General features: G+C 40.8%; 1 protein-coding gene and 2 long non-coding RNA genes across 4 annotated transcripts; 1 reads left to right on the top strand and 2 right to left on the bottom strand.

Annotated features, from left to right (window-relative positions):
* Positions 1-320: 320 nt before the first annotated feature.
* Positions 321-3,698, bottom strand: LOC106422150. Its single transcript, XR_007329138.1, has 4 exons — positions 3,564-3,698; positions 3,415-3,493; positions 527-3,293; positions 321-363 (listed from the first exon to the last, which is right to left on the bottom strand). It is a non-coding gene; the product is annotated as an uncharacterized LOC106422150 (long non-coding RNA).
* Positions 3,699-3,748: 50 nt separating this feature from the next.
* Positions 3,749-7,413, bottom strand: LOC106422149 (putative transcription elongation factor SPT5 homolog 1). 2 transcript variants are annotated; one of them, XM_048769449.1, is made up of 13 exons: positions 6,934-7,413; positions 6,609-6,805; positions 6,362-6,523; positions 6,207-6,290; positions 5,952-6,022; positions 5,511-5,868; positions 5,260-5,415; positions 5,106-5,181; positions 4,970-5,018; positions 4,734-4,835; positions 4,509-4,652; positions 4,322-4,418; positions 3,749-4,055 (listed from the first exon to the last, which is right to left on the bottom strand). In XM_048769449.1, exons 2-9 carry the CDS (start codon positions 6,786-6,788, stop codon positions 4,999-5,001), a joined length of 1,107 nt encoding a protein of 368 aa, XP_048625406.1. In that variant the 5' UTR covers positions 6,789-6,805; positions 6,934-7,413; the 3' UTR covers positions 3,749-4,055; positions 4,322-4,418; positions 4,509-4,652; positions 4,734-4,835; positions 4,970-4,998. The 2 variants fall into 2 exon arrangements, with proteins under 2 accessions (XP_048625406.1, XP_022566007.1); XM_022710286.2 differs by having other exon boundaries at positions 6,609-6,800.
* Positions 7,414-7,581: 168 nt separating this feature from the next.
* On the top strand, positions 7,582-9,252 carry LOC111210031. Its single transcript, XR_002661426.2, has 2 exons — positions 7,582-7,732; positions 8,905-9,252. It is a non-coding gene; the product is annotated as an uncharacterized LOC111210031 (long non-coding RNA).
* The last annotated feature ends 10,255 nt before the right edge of the window (positions 9,253-19,507 follow it).

The following is a 19,507-nucleotide window of genomic DNA, read 5'->3' as shown; positions in this document are numbered from 1 at the left end:
CGTACCGATAGACCCACGAAACTGGCCGCCAACAATCTTTACACGATCATTCTTCCTCGGAGGAACTATCTCCAGTTCGCTCGGAAGGGCCATTATAGTGTCACCTTCACCGCTGGACCCCAGAGACACTTTACACGTTCCATCCTAGCAAAGTAGCACATCAGAAAAATGTCAGACTTTGATCACTGAAGCTTCCTCCTAGTTTTCTACGGGTACTAGTTCTTATAATTATAATAAATCTGGAATTGGTGAAAGGAAAAAGGCGAACCGAAACATCTCGAATGACCCCCAGATCGCTGTCTTCTCCAACCTTGTGTATGTCAACCAAAATATCAGGCATGAACCATGCTTCAGCATCTCCACCTGTGGCATTTACTTTAAGATAAGAAAACCACGGTAGAAGTGGGAACTCCTTGTGTATATAAAGGGGATTGACCGGAACATGCATGGGAGATGCATTATGGGACTAACCAGAAGAAAAAAAACAACATTTAAACTGTCTTTTTAACAGTAGACAGTTGGTTACCTATAACAGGAGACATGACATCGAGGCCAGTTCCAGGAGTCATTGGTTGTCCTCCGGGAGTTCCAGGTAAGTATGAAGTTGAGCTTGGTGTCATGGGTTGTCCAGGTGTAGATTGTATGTATGGACTTGGGGCATTAGCTGCATGACAAGATATGTGAGAAAAATACTGGCTAAGCAAACACAGTCGATGTTTTGTAAAAGATTATATGAATCTTACCATAGGCCGAACTATGATCTCTGGGCATCCCTGCATCTGAGTAACTACCACCGGGAGTACTAGCCCATCCTGAGCCAGGAGTCGGTGCTTCATATGCCCGTGAAGGAGGACTTCCCGGCTGGAACAAGTGCCAAGCAAACAATTTTAACTCACAATCAGCACAAAACTACGCATATCACCAACAATAGTAAGGCTGAAAGCAAAAACAATAGATGTATAACTCTTACTTGATATTGAGGACTCGTTCCCCGCGATCCTGGATTTCCTTCTTCCCAGTTATCCCTTATGTCATAACAACCAATAATATGAGATTTCAAAAAGTTTATTCTTCGATCCGGATTCACCAATCTTATAAATGCGTTAAGAATTTCTGTAAATATTGAAACAGAGGCCATGTTTGTGTAACATAACAGACAACAGTGCTGTTCGTTTGGTTGCCGCAGCTACCTGCGTCTGCGGCTGCGGCAATGTTTTGAAAAATTCGTGTTCGTTTGATTGACGCAAGAAGCTGCGTCTGACCTGCGTCCGAACGCCGCGTCCTGCGGCTGACGCCAATAAAACCCGCGGCTGCGAAGTAAATTATGCGGCCGATAACGTAATTTACTATTTTGCCCTTAATATGTTTCAATATTAACAAAAATACCTAACCTAAATTGACGTAGCCGCATCTTGTTTTCCAAATTGACGCAACCTTGCTCGATCTTTCTCCATCTCCATCTCCGATACAGACATCGAGCTCTCTCATCTCCATCTCACACAGCCACGAGCTCTCTCATCTCCATCTCCATCTTCGACGTAGACCTCGAGCTCTCTCATCTCCATCTCAGACGAAGACCTCGAGCTCTCTCCTCTCTGACGCAGCACGAGCTCTCTCTTCTCCTCCGATTTGGGTTTCAAGCATAGTTGAGGTAACTGTCACTTGTCTCTATTTTTGTGTTTCATATGAGTTTTTTGGAGTGTGTTTTGGATCCAAGATCCAAGTTCATAACTAAGACAAGAAGAAGCTGATAGTGATGGTCTTTGTTCTAAAGCATTTAGGATAGGGGTTTGTGCCTGATGGGGATGGTTTACTGATGCTTTTGTTCATAACTATCAGTTCCCTCTGATACTGTATTGATATGTACTTTGTCACAGCTATTGGAAAGAAGTGCTTGAAGAGAGGCGTAAAATCAACTGGGTGCTTGCAAAACCTTGTGGCTAGAGCTTGTCTGGACTGTTGACTGGTGGGCAGGAGTAAAGGTACCCTCTTTTCCCTATTTATATGTTACTGGATTCTTTCTACTGACTGCATTTGTCTAAGTAACTTGAGTTTTGGTGTGTGAAGAGTTTGCTTGTGTGACATGTTCTGTTTCTCTTCTCATCTTGTTTGTAGGACTCTTTCTGCCTGCTGTTGTAAGGCCTATCTTACATTCACTTGAGGCTTCCAAACAAGTTAAAGCCCCTCCTTCTTATATACTTTGTGTTTGCAAATTTTCTTCGTTTGTTTTTATGTTTCCAAGTTCTGTATTTTTGTTATTGTGTGTTGTACATAACACTTATCTCCATGCTTTTGCTTTTCCTCGCTTTGCTTCTTATTCTTGTGATTTTACTTGTTCATTTATGTGTCTCTGTAAATTTATATGCTTTCCCTCATGTACTATCACGTTTTATTGCTTTCAAAACCAAGGATTGGGCATAAAATTGACTTGTTAGTCAGCCCATTGTTTAGTACTTGGTTATGTCTAGCCAAAACTAAATCCTTCAAGCGGTTTTTTGCAGGTTATTGCTGGTGTCACTGGGAAGAAACAGAGCTAAAATACATGCAATGACTTTCCCCTGTTTTCTTACATTCAGATTCCTTCTTTGTCTTTTAACTCTTTCCATTCACAAATGAAATAAGCTACACCTCATGTTGTTTTTTTACATAAAGGCATGCGTGTAAAGTACACTCTGTTCATCCTTTTTATCACATGTATTCGGTTCTTAATGACAAATCTAAAAGCTTTAAACTTTTGTTGCCACATGAAAGTGCATATAGATTCATCACAAAGATATTAAGTTTACATTATGATGAAATTGCTAGTCTTACATACACTCTTAAAAGCTATTTTACATCAACTTGATCCTCAACAGGTAGACCTTGTGATAAATATTTTAATATATTAGTTTTTGTCTTAATTTAGTTATTATTATATTACCAATTAAATATAATATTTTTAAAGATGTAAATAATATTTTTATAGATGAATATACGCTTGTGATAAAATGATTTATGATAAAAAAAATGTTGTTAAATTTATTACTAATTAAATATAATATTTTGATGAATGTAAATAATACAATTTTACAAATTTAAATCTACATTTTATTTATTTAAAATACAATTTTACAAATTTAAATCTACATTTTATTTATTTAAAATACAACTTTACGAATTCATAAAATTAAAATATGAAATAAAAGAAAATTGCGTCTGCGGCAACCAAATTAACAGAACTAAATCTATTTTCCGCGTCTGCGGCTGCGGCAATGTCCTGCGTCTTCGAAACGAACAGACTCAGCCGCAGGAACCTACGTCAATGAAACAAACAGCCCTAACATTGATGGAAATTATTACAGCGTTGAAGAGAAACAGAAGAAAGGTGAAAGAGAAAAGGAACTTTCGAAAGTAGAGACGCAACAACAAACATACCTAGGTGGGCTCATAGGCGTGTAAGGATTCCAAGCTCGATCACGCATGGGTGTCCTCACACCGTCATGGATCGGTGTAGCTGAAAGCAAGTTAAAATTATAAAATGTCAAATGAACATATTACAGAGAAGAAAGAGCTAGAAAACAAACCTCCAGAGTCCCGCATTGGAGTCATATAAGGATGAAGTGGAGTCCGTGAAGGATGCATAGGTGTTTCGCTTCCCATACTATACCGAGATATATCCCTGTGTAGAATTCAGATGATATAATCGATGTCGTTTATGAAGTCAAAGTAACTAATAAGATCAATTAGTAGGATTACCGAGAAGGTGTTATCACAGAAACATTATCCGATATTGCATTCCGATCAACTGCCTACACAATTATCGTTAAAAGTCCATTCAACTGCATACACAATTATCGTTAAGAGTCCATTCCCCACAAGCGGAGAAGTTAAACAAGGGATTGCCTGTCACAATCTTCATCTCAAGCTCTACACGCACTGAATCTCCTTTAACTTCTACTACAGGTCCCCTATATCCCTTGAAAGGTCCTAAGCGGATTTTGACAGTAGTACCCAACAAAGAATCGTCTCTCCCTCCCCTTCCACCCCTCCCCTTCCACCCCTTCCCCTCCCTCCAGCTGCATTTAAAGAAAAAAATTATTGTATGTGCTTCGTACGGAGTACGTAGACAAGGTGTATCAGCATTTCGCAAATGATATGCAAAGCAATATTGATGCTAGGCAATGGATCATTGTACTACCGTACAAGTCCTATATATATAGTGGAAATAATTGCCTTGTCCTGGAGAAATAGTAAGAGCAGCGGACCAGTGAAGAATGCAAAATAAAACAAAACAATAGGTACTCTTACTCGATCAAAATAGATAGAAGAAATCTGAACATACCGTTATATCCCATGCCTCCGCGTTGAAATCGTCTTGGGGATGGGGGTACTGGGGCAGGTGCCTTGAAATTGCTAAACCTTGATAATGAATCCCCACCCTAGAGTAGCAAAATTGCTAAATGAGGTGAAGCTACAGTTTTATGGAGCAAATAACAAGAAGATGGCCATCCCACGGACATAACGCTTACATTTCTATTAGCACCAGAACGTGATCCACCAACAACAATACATGATGTGCATTTAGCGCATATAAATCCAGCATGCTCAAGGTGATGCCGATCATATATAAATAAGACTCCTTTATATATATGCCTTACGGGACCTTGTTTACCCTATTATGTACGCATTAATTGGCATGAGATAATTAGCGTTGAGAAAGATAACCCACAGCGCCAGTCTGTAAAGGTACTCACTTTGTAGCGATCTTGGACACTAATTTTCCTATCGAGTTTGCATTTGATTTCTCTGAGTTTGACAAGAGCAACCTCTGGTCTGTCAGGATTCCCTTTAAGAACCTAAGGACATTAAAACAGAGTTAAACATCCATTGGCGTTTATAACAAAAAGAAAAACAAAAAGAAAATCTGAAACTGCAGCAGTTACACATAAGACTTAATGATTGTTGTATTTTCAGAAAGTTGGCAATTTACCTGAAAAGCTTCATTTTCTAGACGTATAATTACTCCAAAACTAGGGTTACTGCATCAAAAAAAAAAAAAAAAAGCTTTCAGAAGCGTGAAAATGGGAACTCTGCATCACTTCAAGGTGAGTAGGTATTCAACTTACTCCAGAAGGACAAGATCATGGTAACACCAGTTGTCACTTCTGAGCTCTCAACAACATGATCAGCAAACACGCGGACCTATACGTATATTCTCTTGAGATTTAGTTACCATAGTCGTCAGAAAAAGACTCAATTCATACACAAAAGGTGACTTACATGTTCTTTGGTCATGTCAGACAGAATGATAAGCACATGTTGATCAACTTTGACAACCATGCCTGTTGCTCCTTCATGGGTCCCAGAAACAACCTTCACGTGATTTCCAGGCTCAAAGTATTTGCAGAGCTCTTTCTCATTTACAGCAAGAGGATCCTGCAATACAAGAGTAATGGTCGGCCTCTTTCCATTGCTCGATGATCTTAGAAACACGAAACCAGTACCAAAAGCCAAGTGGTAAGGATGCTTACAGGGAGACCTTTCATTCCTGATCTGATCAGAACGTTTTCTTCATCTACTTTCTCAACCCAACCTTTCAAGTTTTTTAGATCCCCCTTGATAACGATGACTGCATCACCCTTCATAAAGTGACCTTTCTTTCTGTTTGCAAATAAAGTTGACAGACCACCAAATTCGGCCTCTCCATTTTCACTTGGCCTATTGAATTTTTCAAGTTCATCAAAAGTTGGTGTAACATTCTGAGCAATGATGGACTTCAATGATACTGCTTTGTACATGAAACCATCTTTGAAAAGCATGCCACCAATATTTTCAAAGTAATCACCGGTCATGGGATCACGCCGACGCTCAACACGTATGTGCAATTCCCTGTACGCATGTAACAAATTTTAAGGGTGCAGAACTTTAACAAAATCTTCTCAAGTACAACGGACGGCTTTTAACAAGAGTACCTAGCTTCATCAATGTTCATGAAACGTGGAGGTGGAACAAAGGCTTTTTTCTTCACAACTTCTCTTCCGTCCTGCAGTTAGTAAGGGCAAAGTGTGATCAAATAATCGTATGACTTAAATCAATTCAAAATCTTAGAATGCAGGAAAGTCATAATAATTGCCCAGTCAGGCTACGTTGAACTATTACTCTATTAGGCATATTTACCAAACATAAAGAGTACCATTTTCCCCCTTAACTATGGAAAAAATCCATACCAGCTTAGAAGCTAGAGCCTGCAGATCAATTCTCGGAATTAACTTGACTGTGACCCTCTGCCGCACATTATCAACATCAACCACCTGTAAAGAACCTACATTTAAGAAGTCTATAGGTAGTTTTGCCATTGGAAACACAAGAAAATGGACCATACCTTAGCAAGATCACCTTTGTACGTCCCGATTTTCATTCTAACCCACGTATCTCGAGATAGATCAATAGCTTTGCTTTCAACACAAAGGACATCTGTCATTTCTCTTATAGGGACAAGTAAGATCTTCTGATTAGCATATATATTCCGCATGCCCTTGATTGCCTAGAAAAATAAAATAAACAACGCAAATAATGTCTTTTCACAACCCGTCATAACACTATCATTAGCTCAGGAGACCAACAAATACCTCTTTCACGTGAGCTTCCTTGTCTGCTTCAACATAAATATAGTTTTTAAAATGATCAAGGGCAACAACAGATCTGATTTGCAAATCTGATCCTCGGTCGACGAACTTTTGCATAAGACAAACCACGGTCGTTATACCGCCGCCTATCACCACGCTTATCGGGAAGATCAGTACCAGCATCCACTATGAAATCTGCACTTTCAGAAAAAAAAAAAAAAAAAAAAAAAAAAAAACTTCAACAGCTAAATTTTTTCCAGCAGAGAATCTCAATCACAAATCAACCATGCAAAAAAAGTTAACCGCTGTAAAAAGTTATAGCAATTACCGTCTTCTGCATCTCCGTCTTCCTCTTCATCGTCATCATCAACCTGGTGAGCCATGTCATCTAAGAAAATCGAAGCTGTAGACTTCTTTCTCTTAGCTCTTAGCTCCTAGCTCCAACTGCTTTTCCTCCGCGGCTCCCATAATCTTCATCATCATCATATTCGTCTTCCTGCGAATCGTCCTCCGCATAATCATCAATAAAACTTCATCTTCCTCTCTTCCGCCTCCAGCCGCCGCCGCGACTCGCTCCATCTTCCTCTTCCTCTTCTTCTTCATCCTCTAATTCCAATCCATCGTAGTCTTCGTCTACATCATCATCGTCCTCTCTGTTGCGCGGCATGGTTTGGTTGCAGTAATTAGGGTATCTAATCTGGAATCCCCATACCTAGAATCTATTAATTGTTTGGGACAACCCTTGGAAATGACTCAGAGAGTGAGAGAAATGACTCAACAGGACCTCATCTAAAATCAATTTCTTTCTGAATTATTTTTAATACAAAAATTAAGTTAATTACGGTAATACCTTTGACCTAATATTTAGATATCAATTGATTCTGTTTTTATTCTTATCTTTTTTTCCTTTTCTTTCTTTCTTTACTGCGACAACTGTTCATTTTTCTCTTATCTTCTCGACGACTCTTTCTTTTATCTTATATCTTCTCTGCGATTTTCTTTTTTTTTCTCTGTAAACAGTAAAAAAGATCTGCGGTAGGTGATGAAAAAAATAGTTGAAGGCGATGGAAACAAAATCAATGGCGATTCTTCTTCTTCTAGATCCGTTCAAAACGGCGAGGCTCAACGTATGAACTTCATATCTCCTTCTTCCCGCACTTCAGATCTCCTTCATCCCGCACTTCAGACCTGTTCCTCTGATATAAGTTTTTATTGTTCTGAGTTTTTGATTTAGGATTGTAATAGAAGATTCAGAGTTTTTTATGATTAGGATTCTTCATGTTCTCTATAGATCTGAGTTTTTAATAATTTATGGTTCTTATTGTTCTCATTCTCGTGTTTTTATTCATTTTATCTTCAGATATGGATTCAGTATAAGTCGGTATTACGCTGTATAACTAGTAGAACTTAGTCGAACTCAGTATAACTAACTCATCGGTAATATTCAGTATTACTCCGTATTAGTAGTATAACCTGTATAACTTAGTAGAACTTGGTATAACTGCACTCAGTAATACTCAGTAGTATTCAGTATAACTCAGTACAACTCAGTAGAATTTGGTATAACTGGCACTCAGTATAACTCAGTATAACCAGTACAACTTTATAGAACTTGGTATAACTGGCACTCAGTAATACTCAGTAACATTCAATATAACTAGTATAACTAAACATCAGTATTACCCAGTAAAACAAAGTATAAATTAGTATAACTAAGTAAAACTATACCGTATAATATAGTATCTAAAATATGAAAATTTAAAATTTTGAAATTTTTGAAAATTTGAAATTTTTGAAAATTTGAAATTTTTGAAATTTTTGAAAATTTGAAAATTTGAAAATTTAGAAGTTTGAATTTTTTAATTAAAGAAAAAGAAATTCGAAAATAGAAAAGGGCAAAACGGCAAAATCGGATTTCAATATTTCATTAAAGCAATAGGGGTATAGGAGATTTGAGAGGTCCTTAGGAGATTGGCTCTAAACAATTGGGGGTATGGGAGGAGTTGGCTCGAGTGAGAGAGCGAACCAAGAGGCTGTGTTTGTTTCTAACTAAACATATCCTCTATTATCCTCATATCTCATGAACCAATCTCTCAAGGACCCAGTCTATTTTTAATATTGTTTTGAATTATTTTTAATTCAAAAATTTAGTCATTTACGCATTTACCTTTTACCCTAATACTAAAAAGATTTTGTAAACTCTCTTCTTTCTCTTCTCCTCTTTCTGTTTTCTGCAATTCTCTCTTCTCTCTTCTCATCTTTTTTTTTCTCTCTCTTTGTTTTCTACCATTTGTCGCAGGCGATGGAAACTCCGACGGTGATGGAAACCATAATCAACAACTGCAAGTGATGAAAACAGTAACAGCAACCGTTGAAGGTGATGAAAATGGCAACAATGGCGATTTCTTCTTCTCGCGATTCAGATCTGTTCAGAACAACGACGCCTCTGCCTGATTTGATGAGGAATTCTATGTGTTTGTTTCGATTTATAGTTTATTTTGGTTTTGGATAATTTTGATTTAGTGTTTTGAATAAGATTTTAGGTTTTCTATGATTTAGGGTTCTTATTGTTCTTATTCTTCTTCTTTTACGGTTTTTTCGTGTTTGTATTTATTTCATCTTCAGATCCTCTTCAGATCTAGATTCAGTTTAACTCACTGTTACTAACTCACTCGAACTCGGTACAACTAAATCAGTAGTACTTAGTATTACGTAGTATAATTCATGTATAACTCGGTATAACTGAGTATAACTTAGTGTAACTTGGCATGACAGAGTATAACTCAGTATAACTCGGTATAACTACCCTCGGTAGTACTCAGTATAACTACCCTCGGTAGTACTCAGTATAACTACCCTCGGTAGTACTCAGTATAACTAATTATAATCTGGTATAACTACACTCGGTAGTACTCAGTATAACTCGGTATAACTTAACATCAATATTACCGAGTAGAACGAAGTATAGCTCAGCACAACTAAGTAAAACTATACAGTATAATGTAGTATCCGAAATTTAAAAATTTTCAAAATTTTCACCCCAAATAGGGGCATGGGAGGAGTTGGCTAAAAAAAAATGAAAAAACTTAAATTGCGGTTTGGTTGGATTCAAGATTGGTTATTGCGGTTTGATTCAAAAGTGGTTTTGTTTCCACTTTATCAATTTATAAAACTTGAAAAATAAAATAAAAGATCCAGCTTCTCGACAGCGGTCCCGAGACTTTCACTCCCTACTCTTCTCTCCCGTAGGGAATCCCTCAACTGGTCTACTTCTCCCCCCTGCAGCTTCTCCATCGGCGCCGTCTGTCGGTGTAGCATTCCGTAAGTTATGTTCTTGTTTTTGATCCTGAATGTCTTGACCTTTCTTTCGTAAGTAGGTTTTAATGGATTTGCAATTGAATCTAATTAGGAGTATGCATAACGGCATTGTTTTGTTTGGGGGTTGATTTGTAAAGGAAATTGGTATAATGCATTTCGGTGGTGGAATGAGAGTGTATAGGGTTTAGAATGGGACCTAGATCGATCCGTACCTGAAACTTAATTTATTTTGTTCTTGATAACGGTAGTAAAACTATATAATCGGAACAACTGGTAGAACTGTAGATAACTAGATAACTAGGAACATATGTTATAACTTTGGATAACTATAGTTTGAGTTTGTTCCTTTTTTGGCAGGATACAATGAGCAATAACGTCTGAGATATGCGTGGTAGTCCGGAAGAGAGCTACATGATGATATATAGCTATTTGTACATGTTAGATCTTAGGAACAAAAACCCGTGTAGAATTGGATGATGCAAGTAAATTCAAGTACCTCTTCATAGCATTCGGAGCTTGCATTGAAGGGTTTGCAGTTATGAGGAAAGTGATAGCTGTGAATGTGACATGGCTGAAGAACGGCTATGGTGGTGTTCTAGTTTTCGCGAAAGCTCAAGATCCTAATGGTCACATTTATCCACTTGCATTTGCAGTACTAGATGGTGAGAATCATGCTAGTTGGACTTGGTTTTTCGAGATGCTTAAAAGTATTATACCAGACTCTTCTGAACTGGTTTTCATGACTGACAGAAATCAGAGCCTGATCTTGGCTATAAGAAAAGTGTTTTCACAGGCTCGCCATGGTCATTGTTTATGGTATTTGAAGGAAAATGTGAAATGGCATGCTTGTAACGTCAACAAGAATATAGTCGGGTATAGATTCATGGAGTTGGGCATATATTACACGGTGAGTGACTTCGACTCTGCTTACGACTCATTTAAGATAATATATCCTACTACGTACAAGTATGTGGAGGAACATACTTAAAAGGACAAATGGGCAGGGTTTTTTTTCCCACGAGACGAGAAGGGTAACGACAATAGTCGCCGCAGAGTCAATATGATCATCTGAGGATCACAATACTGCAGCGATACCATCTCTACCATTAAAGCCTACCAGTGCAAGGCCGAGATGAGCGCATATTCACTAACCTGGTCCGCGCCTAGCTACCTCCCGAAAGGAGCGATCGCTTTCGATGAAGAAGAGGCCGGCGTAATCGGCCACCCCCACTGCGATCCGCTCGTGATCAATCTCGTGATAAGAGATCTTGAAGTCGCAAGGGTTCTCATCGACACGGGAAGCACGGTCAACGTCATCTTCCGCGATACTCTCAAGAGGATGAACGTTGAGCTAGGAGAAGTCGTACCATCTCCCAAGCAGCTAACCAGTTTCGAGGGCACGACGTCAATGACACTCATATTGATTAAACTGTGCGTTGCTGTGAAAGAAGTCACGAAGATTGTCAACTTCGCGATCGTCGACCACCCGGCCATTTACAACGTCATCATGGGCACACCTTGGCTAAACGCCATGAAGGCAGTCCCGTCGACTTATCACTTAGACATCAAATTCCCGACAAATTACGGAATTGCCGCGATCTGTGGATGCCATACACAGTCAAGACGTTGCTTCCTGGCCAAACACAAGCTAAAGCAAATCACTACCACCGCAATGGTGAAACCCAAACGGGCGAAGCTAATTCAGGCACAAACTGAAAATGCTTCGGAAAAAGACGGTCTAGAATCGTCGACTCAAGCAACAGACAAGAAACAACCAGTTTCGGAGCCCAGCGTTTCAACCCAACCAGAGGAGAAAAACCTGGTAGAAGACGTTTGTAACACTTCCAAACCGTCCTAGACATAGGTCGACCCACCGGTGAAAAATCAAACAAGAACATGACCGACGGACGACCCACACCAAGGGCTGGAGATGAAAGGCCAACCGGCCAGCCAACAATCAAACAAGAACATGACTGACCGTCCAACCCAACACCATGGTCCGGAAGCGCTACGTGACGGGCTAGGGACGATCCGGTCATAGTCACAAAAATTACTCCACGACCTAGATCAGTTCATCCACTAACTCGTCCCGCTGACTCAAGGCACAAGGCGTTGCAACCCGTACCTAGAGTTAGTGTTTCCCGTTAGATCGAGGCCTAAGGCTTTTCAACCCGTACAACGACCTAACGTTGTGTTAAACCAGACTAGTCAAATATCAGAGTACGCATGAAGAGCATATAAAACAATTACTTTTATTGATTTAGGAAATATTCATATATTGAATAATTCAAGACTGGGCCCGGCATAATGCCAAATCAAGTCAACTAAACACAATCTCAATATATACCGTTTACAAAAGGCATGAAGTCTACTCCAGCGGTCTTAACGTCCAGCATCAAGCTATCCAATCATCCTTACCTAGAGCGACCTGCAAAAAGGACAACGGAGTTTGATGAGTAACCTAACGTTACTCAGTAAGCTGGCGGCCTCTACCCGCAACCTAGACAACCCAAAATAACAATCAATCTAGCCCTAGAATGCAATAAAAGCTAAGGTTAAGCAAACTGTTACTAAGTTAGACTTGACCTCCTGCCATGATCTAGCTTCAAGTAACGGGAACCTGCATTAAAACAAGTCAACAACCAATCCCTAGTTAACCATATATACGCCTGAGTTCAGTACTCATGTAGTGTTAGACACTTAGACTATATAAGTATCATTAACCGGTCGACCAACAATCAGACAAGAACATGATCGCCCAACCAATGATACCGCATAGCTTTAATATCCACAACCCTTCACAAGCAATCACTTAAACACATACAGGCCAACATCAGGCCTACACTAACCAAATATACACCAAGCCTAATCTGGTACCTAAACCAGACTTAGGACTTAATGTCAGAACCTGCAAACAAATCAATCAACAACCAAACACAATCACAATAATAAGACTATGAGTAACTACGACTCGATCTAACTCGTAACACCGTCTATCGGTGCTGCGCTAACTCGAGGGTTCCATAACCCTTATGACACTCTAACACAACACTCTAACCTGGGCCCTGGTAACTTGTGTTCCTCCTCTCTATCGGTAATATCCTATCTCCCTACCACAAAGGGCAGAAGAAGGAACTTTCAACCGACAGCGGCCCACTGTCCATCGAGTCACCACGCGACAGCCCACAGTCAACTGAAGAGCCGCACGATTGTGGGTACCGAAATTCGCACTGTCGATTTCCGTTTAAATAAGGAAAGTTAGGAAAAACCTAATTTCCCAGAGGTCTCGGATATCTGTTAAACCACACGCCAAGCAATCAGAACATGAAATAAAGATGAGAAAAATAAGAAATCGAAAAGAGAGCAAAATAGATCTTATTCGGAATCCGCGTTTGAGCGTTACAACAAGGTAAGAGCCTGGCTACGAGAGATGTCAGCAAGATTCCTAGTTCTAAATCCATAAGACTGCAAGACCTAATTGAGTCGCAGCTCGAATAACAAAAACAGAAAGTTGCCTAAAATTGCTCTAAGTGCTAAGTTTGCTCTGAAAATTTTTTTTTTTTCTGTGCCTCTCGCCTAGAACTCCTTATATACTCCTTCAAGGTCGGTTTTAGCTTTTCCCTACCTGCCCTTAAGCCGTCATAAGTGAAAAATGGAGATATTCCATTTTTTTCCGATCTTCATGTTTATCCGCGGAAACTTAACATTTTTTTCTACGGAAACTTATCTTTATGTATTTTTTATAAAATAAAAGCATAAGCCGCCATAGTATCTACGAGTTCATCCTTAAAGAATCGTGAGTGGGCTTCTAGTCGCGTTTTAGACCTCGTTGGGCTGTCTTTCGACATGAAACGTTTGTTACAATTTTCTTTTCGACAAAAACAAGTTATCGCGGTTTTTATCGTAAAGTTTCAACGGTAACTTTGATCGGAATGATGTGAGAAATGATATGGCTATGGTACATGGGAGCTAGCATTGAGGAACAGACGAGAATGCATGGATTTGGGTCGTACCCGTTGATCGATGTCCGAGACAATTCGGTCGCTACGTAGCGACCTGGTCTGCGCTGGATCGGTCACTACGTAGCGACCGAAGGAAAGGCTTGGTCGGTCGCTACGTAGCGACCGGCTCGTTCGCGGACCGGTCGCTACGTGCCGTCCTTGTTTGGATCCTTTTCTGACGTTTTATAAACGTGTTCTTGGACTATTGGTGCTTAGTTTCGACGAATCAACTGCGATTAGTGCAAGATTTTACCGCAAAGTTTTTCGTAAAGATGTCTTTACGAAGATTACATTTCGTAAAAACCTTCATGCTGAGTTTTACGGATATTCGGATGTTAACTTCGTCGTGTCCGTTTTTGACCCTAACAGTCGTCGAGTGGTTCGATGCTCGGGCCACTCAAAGATCGTCGAGCGGTTTGTGAGTTCGGTCTGGTTGCCCTGAGCATGTTGTGAGATGATTGGTCATTTTGGTGTTTCGGATAAGTCTTTCCAAGAAATTTATCGTAAAAATTCTTTTCAGTAATTTTTACGAAAATTACTTCTTTGAAACGTAATTTTCGACGACATTCAAGCGTTAGTTTCGTTGTGACCAGTTTTGACCCCAACAGTTAGCCCCCCAGCCTGTTAGAACTGTGGATCGTAGATGTGAGGTTCTAGCGAGCGATAAGACAAGTTAGGCAAGTTAGGCAGAGTGCTTCCTAGCAGGGACCCGAGGCGTCTCCTAGCGGGGTCAGGGGCGTCTCCTAGCGGGGACCCAAAGGCCGGTGTCCTGCCTGGGGTCTGGAGGAATTCAAGACCTGAGTATTTTTCCCTAACAGTTTGCCCCTTATTTCTTGATTTCATCATCGAACTCGGGGAATAACATGTACACTCAAGTCAACCGGAGTTGCTCATTTTCAGCAGGCTTCCCCTAGGCAGAACATCGCTCCAGTAATCCTGCTATCCCGGTTTCCGCTAAGGCCGGAGCCGTACTCTGAACCAGGGGAGGAACGGTTCGCTTATAGTAGTCTAGAGCCTGGCGCTATCCTCTTGAACTGCTGATTTCTTGTTGAAGATGACGAAGCTCGGAGCTTTCAGTGGTGCCTTGGAGATGATGGAGCCTGCAGCTCTGATGATTTTCGAAGAGGAGGCCTGAGCATTTGAGCGTGACAGATAGAGGTAGGTCTGGAGACTGGTACAAGTTTTGTTGATGGTTTCGGGCGCTTCAATGGGCATATCGCCTGCTCGTCCGTCCTGAGGTTCCGAACCAGGTCTAGGACCTATGGGGTTTCCATATTCGGCCTTCGGGATAACTTATATTGATTCTCTCCCGATTTTGGAGTTTTTCTCCTTAAATGAAGGAGATCTGCTGAGGTCGCACTTTTTGCCAAAAGGAAATGATTTGAATTTCAAATCTCCCTCGAAATCCAGAAATTATGAGGCACGCAACTTCTTCATTATAGGCATTCGTTTTCCATCTTCCTTCTCTATTTCTCGCTCCTCCACCGACCATATCTCTGATTCATGTGCCATTTTCTTTTGCCCTTCTTCTAGTTCTTAGCTTATTTGGTTTCGCGGGTTAGCTTTCTTATTGCCGCGATCTGTTGGATAGGAATTATCAGAACCATGTCTAAGCGCTTTGCTTCCTCCATCCCTGCGGCGGCTGATAGGGCCAGGTTGAAGAGAAGGAGTGATTCTCTAGTTTCCCATTCTGACGGCTCCTCAGAGCCATGCGAAGGATCCGGCTGCGATCTGATGGCTCCCGTACCGCTGTCTTGCGTTTACGCAGCTCCCCCATTGGTGGGTCATGCCTCGTCGGTGGGTGAGGACGAGCTGGCAGAATGGCGGAATTGGTATTCACTTGCTCCTATTGTTTCCCTCCGGGTCCCTTCTTCGGAGGAACATGCTTCTAGATATATCCCATGAGAGATCGCCGTCAGGGGGGGCGATTCATGCGCTGGTCGTTGGTTTATGCAGCCTTTTTGAGATCTCACCTTCCCAACTGAACCCTCCGGCTTGGAGAATCCTCATAGCTATTCAAAATCTAGGTGACTTGGAGTATATGTCTTTTGGTATCAATGAGGTTCTGTTCGCGTATCATCTGGCTCTCCTTAATGGAGGAGAGGGGAGATTTCATCTTCGTCCTCGTAGCGGCTTGCCGATCGTGGAGGAAATTACAAAAAGTGACCGAAAAAGGCCGGTCTTTAACAAAAAATGGCAGGAGAGATAGGTGTAGGACGCGATTAATCGATGGAATTTTATGGTGGTCCTTGGATCTTCTTATCGATGGAATTTTATTGGTAGGTGTAGGACGCGATTAATCCTTTTGCTGGTTGGTCATCGTTCTTAACCTTACATTTTTGCCGGGCGGGACTCATCCTGCTCCCCTAGAAGGAGAGAGTACCGTTCTCCGGGCACGACAGCTTCCTATAGATCATCACCAGGTGAATTTCTTGGTCAGCGAGACTGTACTGCGACGCAGCAGACTTTGGAGTAAGTATCCACTTGGGTAAATATGCTTTACTTTCTCTCAGGCATCTGGTGATTATTTCTACGCAGGAAATATGTCAAGAAACGTGGCCGACGATCTTTTTACAGCCTACCAGGAAGCGGCGAAGGTGATGTCCGCGAAGAATGGGTCAAGCAGTAGGACCGTCTCTGGGGATGAAGTGAAGATCACTGGTAGCGGTGGTGTGACAACTCAATCTGTGCAGCAATCAGCTGATATTGCTCGCTTTGCAGGGAGTTTGGCTATGGTTTTTTCTAATTTGAACCTGAAGGTGTTCCCCCAAGATGGTATTGTCCTCTTCCTATAGGGGATCCCTCAGAGGTGGTACAAGTTCTTCAAGGCGGGCTTCTTCGGGTAAGCTTATCGCATGTCCGCTTTCCCCTTTATTCCTATAGTTTGATGGAGGTCTATTTTTTGCGCACACTGCTTCTCAGCTTTACCACCTTGGGGAGCGATTGTCCAATGAAGGTTTGTCGGTTCTTCAAGAGGAGATCGAGGATCTGAAGCTCCAAGTGTCAAAAGAGAAAGATCAGTGCGCAGCCCGGGAATTGGAGATCTGTGATCTTAAGGACAAGATGAAGGATCTGAAGAAGGTGGCTGAGGCGTCTTCAGCTGACGCCTTGGCTACGAGTCAGAAGAATCAGGAGCTAGAAGAAGAGATTAACGTTCCCAAGGCGGCTGCAGAGACCTTCAAGCTTGAGATGGTGATGGCTGTGAATGGAGCGAGGGTCGTTGCTCGCTGGGAGTTGATGAGAGAATGGCTGAAGAAACAGAGTGATCAATGGGAATTAGCCAAGGCGCTGGAGCAATACAAGGTTGTGATCCGGGAAGAGGCCAGGAACAAAGGTGCTCCTCCTACCTTCGAGGATGAACCTGACATTCCGTTGGTTCCTGAGATGGACGTGGATTCGTCTGTTAAACCATGAGGGTCTCCGGCCTGAATTTATGCTTCTGTTTCTTCTGATTTTCCCTTGCTTTGAATAATGGCTTTTGTTTGAACCTTGTTCCATTGTGGCCTTTTTTTTTTCTTTAAATGAATGCGCCCGGATTTTTACTCTGTTCAAGCTTTTGCATAGCGGATCTATTAGCTATTTATCAAACTTATCTTCAAAACAGGGTTTTTGCCGATGATTCTCTTTTGAGAGAAAGTATACTGAATCTTTCAGATCCGTAGGTTCGAGCGTCGGGACCCTAGAAATGGATAGAATCCGGGGCTTGCCTGAGAAAATGTCGTGAGAATCCGGAGGTCATCTTTGGATGTTGGGGTTGCCCCAGACCTGGAGATTATGTAAGGACCAGAAGGTCGTTAAGGAAACCGGAGGTTGCTTTTGTAACCTGGAGGTCGTCTGGGAACCCGGAGGTTTTTCATGATCCTGAGATCACGTTTGGGACCCGGAGGTCATAGGGCAACCTGAATGTTCTCCTTTAGATCCTGAGATCATATTTGGAACCTCCATAATACGTGTGAACATGGAAGACATTGATCGGCACCAACATTCAGTCACCGATCGACAACATTCAGTCATGCGAGGATCGACATCAGTTTTCTAGCAGCGATCGACAACCAACTCTGACATATGAAGTGCGACTACCAAGCATCGATGTAGCTTGGCTAAATGAAGGACAAAACCCATCTAAACTTTCAAAGAAATCAACAAACATCAACACTCAACAATCTGAAGTTGCTGCAGAACCTATGATCATTGAGCAGGCTACCGAGGGACATACTTTGAGGAGAAGGTAAAAAAAGATTCCCAAGCATCTAAGGAGAGGAGCTAATGAGAAGGAGATGAATTGCTTTATGAAGAGGGTACTAAGGATCCTTGAGGACACGCCATTCGAAGATGCTTACTTAACACACAAACTCTAGAAGTTTTCAGAGAAACAAAGGAGACAGAGAAGGACATTGAGCTCATGTTCCATCAGATCAGAAAGAAGATAAACAGAGGGTTGTACTGAAGAAGAAGAGTGATCCTGGAAAATTTGTTGTTCCCTGTTTGATTGGAGGTATCAGTTACCCATGTGCACTCTGTGACACGGGTTCTTCAGTCACCATCATGCCTAAGGCGATGGCAGATCCTCTAAGCTTGCCGATAGAGCCTTCTAAAGATTCATTCACTTTTGTGGATTGCTCTAAGGTCAATTCAAGAGGAATCGTTAGAAACCTTCAGGTGCAGATAGGCAGTGTGATGTAGCGGAAACTAGGATAAATAGAACCTGGCTTTGATACCACCTGATGTAACGGAATCTATGATAAATATAAAGATCTTATTTAGTCTAATAATACATAAGATCAATGTCTTTTTAAATTTGTTGAGATCACCAATGATCTACTGAAAAGAAATAACAAAGAGAAAACTCTTAACTTTTACTAATCAAATCATAAACTAAATACAAAGTTATGACTAAAAGACTATATATAAGAAATCCATAAAACAATAAAGATAACTATCTAAATTTAATATAATTAATAAAATAAATAATAAGATATTTAGAAATATTTCAAATACTTTTCTGCATCATAAACTTGTTGGTACGTTGTTTTAGATGAACAAAGAAAATGTTGATACTTGTTTTCCAACAAATAATCATTACCTCCATACTAGCCAACTACCTTTAAAAAGTCAAGCCATAAACTATAACCAAGGCTATCGAAGGCAACCCACTGGTACTTTTTTAATTAGTTTTACTTTTCATTTATGATTGATTTTCGTGGTTTTTTATTTCAGGTTATAAAAAAGATCCGACGACTGCAACCAGCATGACCGTTAGGACCGGCTGGTATCGATCGACAGTTATTCACGAGTAACGATCAATCGCCACTTTATTGATCGATCGACACTCTTATCCAATGAGCATGTATATCGTTTTGCCTTGTTACATTAGTACTTATGATTTATTTTCGCACCAATCTTTGACTAAATAACACTGGGGACACTGTTGTTTAGGTCGGGGGGGGGGGGTACCTAATAATGAAGTTGAAGTTTATTTTTGAATCTTATTCTATGATTTTTAATCTAAAGTTGTATTGAGTCAAGAAAGGGATAATGAACTTTTCAAATTTATTACTACGCTAACCACTCTCTAGCGGCATG

This window comes from Brassica napus, chromosome C9 (genome assembly GCF_020379485.1).
Source record: "Brassica napus cultivar Da-Ae chromosome C9, Da-Ae, whole genome shotgun sequence".
Taxonomy (NCBI): Eukaryota; Viridiplantae; Streptophyta; class Magnoliopsida; order Brassicales; family Brassicaceae; genus Brassica; species Brassica napus.
Note: the sequence above shows the minus strand (reverse complement) of the source record. Positions and strands in the feature narration are given on the sequence as shown.